This window comes from Acomys russatus, chromosome 5 (assembly GCF_903995435.1).
Source record: "Acomys russatus chromosome 5, mAcoRus1.1, whole genome shotgun sequence".
Lineage (NCBI taxonomy): Eukaryota > Metazoa > Chordata > Mammalia > Rodentia > Muridae > Acomys > Acomys russatus.
The window spans coordinates 6,863,063-6,869,062 of NC_067141.1; the positions used below are offsets into that span (position 1 = coordinate 6,863,063).

General features: G+C 55.9%; 1 protein-coding gene across 4 annotated transcripts in view; it reads left to right on the top strand.

Moving 5' to 3' along the window:
• The window catches only part of Sbk1 (SH3 domain binding kinase 1), a 44,191-nt gene extending 38,433 nt beyond the window's left edge, over positions 1 to 5,758 (top strand). For 3 of the 4 annotated variants that reach the window (XM_051145207.1, XM_051145205.1, XM_051145208.1), the window contains exons 2-4: positions 2,630 to 2,862; positions 3,887 to 4,089; positions 4,710 to 5,758. In XM_051145207.1, coding sequence (XP_051001164.1) covers positions 2,637 to 2,862; positions 3,887 to 4,089; positions 4,710 to 5,528 — 1,248 coding nt within the window. In that variant the 5' untranslated portion in view covers positions 2,630 to 2,636 and the 3' untranslated portion in view covers positions 5,529 to 5,758. Of the gene's footprint in view, positions 1 to 2,629; positions 2,866 to 3,886; positions 4,090 to 4,709 lie in introns of all 4 variants that reach the window. The other variant, XM_051145206.1, reaches the window with a different exon arrangement.
• Positions 5,759 to 6,000: the final 242 nt, after the last annotated feature.

Below are 6,000 nucleotides of genomic sequence, written 5' to 3' on the forward strand. Positions count from 1 at the left end.
CACATTTAGCAGGGGAAGCATGGAGAGATGTAAGCTCTTCCAGTGCCGGTGACCTGCACCTACTGGGGAAGCAGAGGTTCATGGGGGAGAGGGACCCAGGGGAGGCTAGGAAGGGGAACAAGAAGTGGAAAGTAGAGGTTGCCTAGGAACACTGGCCTGTGTAGCAGCTACTAAAGTTTGCAGAGGCAGTGTGGGGTGGTGGTCAGAGCACACTGGCTTGAGTGCCCAGAGCCACTTCCAAGGCCCAGCAGGCAGGCACCCTTGGAAGGAACAAGGCCTCTTGTAGCTGCCACTCGAAGTCTCAGAGGACATGGAAATCATCTGAGGAGACTGAGCAGGGCTGAAAGTACCCATGCCTGCACACTAGGCTGTCTGTCTCTGTCACCAGGAGTGTACATATGTCAGCGGGTCAGGACAGCAGCCCAGCGTCTCCCTAGTGATTAGGGAAGGCTCCAGATCAAGAGGGCTGTGTGCTCATCAGAAACCCTCAGGAAAAACTCCACACTGCCCTTCAACAGTTAGGGACAGTGGCCTGAAGACATCCTCAACATTGGTGTCCCCTTTTGAAATGAAGCCAGTCATGGGTTGCTAGCTTGTCCTCCTCACCAGGGGGCTGGTGGACGTTTGACAGAGCTGGAGGTTCTGGAAGCCCTGACGCTGAGAGAAAATCTCCTTCCTCCCCAGTTCTCCAGTATAGCCCTTACGGCTATGGTAAAATCCTAGCCTGGGACTGGCCTCTATGGACACCGGCTACAGAGTCCAGCTGTGTAAGGAGTCAGGGGAGGCAGAGCTGGTTCTCCCGCCACCCTCGGGGGGGGGGGGGTGAAAGCATTGTCATGCCACAGACGAGACTCCCAGGATAATGCTGTGGCATCTAGAGTCAAAATAAAACTCAGAAAAGGCTAAAGCTGGGGGCGGGACAGCTCTGTGAGAACAGGGTCTGTGAACAGAGCTGGTTCATGAATGGAGAGAGCAGGAGCCTGGGGAAGTAGAAGAGGTGGGAGCCAGTGCAGGGAGGGGGCCTCGCTCATCCCAGCCATTCCTGAGGATGGCAGATGGAACTCCGCCTGTGGCTGGTGGGAGGCCAGGAAGTTCCCTCCTGATGTTCCTCCTCTCCGTGCAAAGTGGGAGGCTGGGTCGTGCAGCCTAAAAGGAAGGGAAGGGGCCTGACCTGGAAGGGAGTGGCTGGCCCCGGGCTCATGGAGTGAGTCGGGGAGCTCCTAGCACCCCCAGCTTTCAGCTGGCAATTGCAGTTCTTGTCCAGAAAGGGTGAAATGTACAAATAAGCACGGGTGTGCGGCCAAACCCAGCCTGAGTAGCTTGGAAGTCATGCCTCATGTTAGATGGAGCTCTTTGATGTGTCCTTCAGGGAGCAGAGGATTCAGGATGACTGATGTGGGCGGAGTCTCTGGGATGACAGGCCTGAGTACTGACCACACACACACACACACACAGAGAGAGAGAGAGAGAGAGAGAGAGAGAGAGCGCAAAGGAGAGAATGTTCTGGACGACTGCCTGGAAGATAAGGATGGAGACAGAGCAGGCTCATAGTGGGACAAAAGGAAACTCTTAGAATGACAGATATGCTCATTATGTTGATTGCAGTGATGGATTCATGAATATTCATTTTTAAAACTCATCAAATCGTGTTTTAAATATGTAGTTTATCATAGACCAAGCAAACCCCAGTCAAACCACAGAAAAATGAGGCAAAGCATAAGGTGGAAAACAAAAAATGAAGGCCCAAAATTGGGCGTTGGTTTCACTGTCACAGTCTCTAGCCTTGGACTTCACCCTAGGACGATGGTCTGTGTGGACACATACAGCAGCAATGGGGGTGTGTCCACGAAGACCATCCCAGCTGTGGACATAAAGTGGAGGACAGGCAGGTCCCAGGGCTGTATGTACCAGAGAGGATTGGCTTGTGCTGTCACCCAGGGAGGTTGTTGGTCATGGCTGCATGCATTGTCACTGTTTGGCCACACTGGCACTCTCGCCTGTGTCGGGTGACATGGTGTGGCTGAGGTATTTGTTATGGCAGATGCTGCCATTAACTGACCCCGTCTGTGCTCTTGAGCCCGTTCTGCCTCTGACTATAAAATGCCATTTGTTTGTTGTTCTCTGTGTTTAGTGTCCGTCTTCCTGGTACATAAATCTCAAGGGCAGGGATTCTCATGCACTGTACAGTGCTGGGTCCCCAGAGGCTCTGTCTGATATATACCTGCAAACAGCAGATGCTTCATCATTACTTGTGAATAAGAAAGGGCTGTAGCTCAGCGACAGATCGCATGCTTAGCATGTGCAAAACTCCAGGTTTGACCCCTCCCCCCACCGCCCACAACAGAAACCCGAGACTTGTGAATGGGAGCATATGTGTGGCTGTTGCTTTGTGACAGAAACCTGTGTGCTTGCTGGGCACTGTGTGGGTTAGAGTGTGAGACAAATGGGCCTGTGATACACAGCGCTAACGAGGGACAGTGACCATCCAGAAACTTGGGGGGTGGTGACAAGATGAATGATGCTTAGCATCTCTTGTGGCCCTGCTGGGAATTTCCCAGGTGCCGGGGAGGTAGGCGGTAGATGGAGCAGGGGGCTTGCTTGTCACTCAATATGCCGTACCCCACAACAGGGAGAAGATGAGCGTGGGCTGCCCTGAGCCAGAACCGCTCCACTCCCTGCCTTGCTGTGGGCCGGGGGCCGCCCCGGTACCAGGTGCAGGTGTACCTCTCCTCACAGAGGACATGCAGGCGCTGACCCTACGCACACTGGCTGCCAGTGATGTCACCAAACACTATGAGCTCGTCCGGGAGCTGGGTAAAGGGACCTATGGGAAGGTTGACCTGGTGGCTTACAAGGGCACAGGTGAGTGTTGGTAGGATGGCAGGATATTAAGGTTGGGGTGGGGACATGCCTGGACAGAGGGTCAGCAAGGGGGCAGAGCAGGACGAGTTGGCAAAGTGCCCAAACTGAGGGTAGGCTACTTTGGGGCCATCTGGGTGCCTTTGAGACAGATGAGCCCAGGGACAAGGACACTGCTGGAAGCAGTGCTTGGAAAACATTGGTGATACCTCATGCTAAGGAGCTGAACAGAGATGAGGACAGATCCTTGGGAACAGGACACTTATTTAGAGGGTGTAGGGAGATGGCCCTCTAGGGTAGGTCTGGACATGTTTCTCCACTAAGGACACAGACCCAGATGTTCAGCAAGGCAGCCAAAGTCACAGAACTCTATACTTGGCAGGGCAGCAGGGGCCTCTGGGATCACTAAGGCAACAGGAAGAACACGTGCATGAGAATGACTTACTGCTTTTTGTGTGACCCTGGACAGCATAAGCCACTTCCTCCGTTTAGGAAAGAAGGGAACAATTGCTTGATCTCATTGGGTCACTGATGAGCATGTGATGTGAGCGTGAAGGACGGAGGGAAGGGCCTAGAATGTGTAGCGTTCTATTGCTATTGCTGTTGCATATGTGCCCAGTTTTGGGGACCAGTGTCCCACAAGGGCTTCTCTTATTCACCCATTGGCAAGTGTTTGCTGAGCACCTGTCGTGTGGTGAATTCTGGAGATACTGGCTCGAGGCAGGTTCCTATGTTTGGGGAGCCATGTTCTAGCTGGGGAGACTTATACAACAGATGAGTAGACAGTATGTCAGGAAATAGCTCAGGGCAGGAGGCAGTAAGCTTTCCTGGCTTATTTTTCTCATCAAGGACTGCATGGTAGAAGACCCAGGACAGCCCCACTCTGCCGGGTGGATGTGGATAAGTCTTTTCCCTTTACTAGGTCAGTTTTCCATCTTTGCCACGAGGACATCACGCTGACCAGGTGTGAGGGAGGGAGGGGGTCTGTGGGGAGAGGGTCTCACTGATGTTTCTGTGGCCCTGCTAGGCACCAAAATGGCCCTGAAATTTGTGAATAAGAGTAAGACAAAGCTGAAGAACTTCCTGCGTGAGGTGAGCATCACCAACAGCCTGTCATCCAGCCCTTTCATCATCAAGGTCTTCGATGTGGTCTTCGAGACGGAGGAGTGCTATGTCTTTGCCCAGGAGTATGCACCTGCTGGGGACCTGTTTGACATCATCCCTCCTCAGGTACCTGAGGTAGCGGCAGAGAGAGGGGAGATGGGCTTCGGGGCTGCTAGAGCGTGAAATCCTGGAAGGGGTCCGACCGCTTGATCCGTCAGTAAGCTGAGTGCAGTGGTGCATGCCTGCTGTAGTCCCAGCAACTGGGAGCGAGGCAGAAGCAGGAAGCTTGGGCTGAGCAGTGGGACCCTATCTCAAAAAACAAAACAAACTGGGAATGTAGCTTAGTGGTACAGTATTTATTTGCCTAGCATACATGCAAGCCTGGGTTTTCTCCTCTTTAGTACTACAAATAGTAAGTAAGCCAGTGAATAAGGATTGAGGCAGAGGAGGTGGTGCTCGAGCAAACTAGGGAGGATTCTGGTCCTTGGCTAGGATCTTTCCACTTGGGTAAGGTTCAGGGTCAAAGGCCACCTAGCAAAGGAACAGGAGGGGTACCCACCAGGCTGGGACGACAAGCAGGCACTAGGATCAAGGCAGGTTCAAAGGATAGCACGAGAGTTGTGGCCACCAAGTGGGCAGGTAACAACAGGGAAGTTGTGGTCCCCAAGTGGGCCCATGACAGAACCTGAAAGAAGGAACTGGGGCGAGGGCAGGTACCCTAGAACAGCTATCCCTTCTTTCTGCAGGTGGGGCTCCCAGAGGACACAGTGAAGCGTTGTGTGCAGCAGCTGGGGCTGGCGCTGGACTTCATGCACAGCAGGCAGCTGGTGCACCGGGATATCAAGCCCGAGAATGTGCTGCTGTTTGACCGTGAGTGCCGCCGTGTGAAGCTGGCCGACTTCGGCATGACGCGGCGCGTGGGTTGCCGCGTGAAGCGTGTGAGCGGCACTATACCCTACACGGCGCCCGAGGTGTGCCAGGCGGGCCGCGCCGATGGCTTCGCGGTGGACACGGGTGTGGACGTGTGGGCATTCGGCGTGCTTATCTTCTGTGTGCTCACCGGCAACTTCCCCTGGGAGGCTGCATCGGGCGCCGATGCTTTCTTCGAGGAATTCGTGCGCTGGCAGCGGGGTCGCCTGCCAGGGCTGCCCTCGCAGTGGCGCCGCTTCACCGAGCCCGCGTTGCGCATGTTCCAGCGGCTGCTGGCCCTGGAGCCTGAACGGCGCGGTCCTGCCAAGGAGGTCTTCCGCTTCCTCAAGCACGAGCTGACGTCCGAGTTGCGGCGGAGGCCGTCGCATCGTGCACGCAAACCGCCCGGGGACCGCCTGCCTGGGCCCCTGCGCCTCGAGGCTCCAGGGCCGCTCAAGCGCACTGTGCTCACAGAGAGTGGCAGTGGCTCGCGGCCTTCGCCGCCTAGCGCGGGGCCGGTGGTGCCAGTGCCCGTGCCAGTCCCCGTGCCAGAGGCAGGTCTGGCCCCGCCCACGCCTCCAGGCAGGACCGATGGCCGCCCGGACAAGAGCAAAGGGCAGGTGGTGCTGGCCACAGCCATCGAGATCTGCGTCTGAGCCACCGGGAGCAGCGCAGCCACTTGTGGGGGAAGCCCGTGCTCTCCAACCTGTACCGGGGACAAGGAGCACGTGGAGGTGGCGGGAGGGAGTAGCGTAGACTAGGAGGCCCAGACACCCGGGTCGGTGGTGGGCTGGTGACTTAGCTAGCAGATGACCCTGCATATGGCCGGCCTCAGCCCAGAGGAGCTGAGGCCCCTGACGAAGGCTGGGAGCTTGTGGGCCAGACTCTGAGCTCTGGAACCTGGACACTCCTGGCGCTTCACACCCCTTGGCAGATCACCCTACAATCTTCTATCCAAACCTGGGCACAGAAAGGGGGCTTTGGTGTTGGCCAGATACGGGCATGAGACCCTTAGAAACTGTCTGGGGAGGTCAGAGGGAGAGGCCACGCCCCCTACATGTAGCAAAAGTGGTGTGCAGGAACAGACCCAAATACCTAGTGACACCCCCTCACCTGCTGATGGGGACT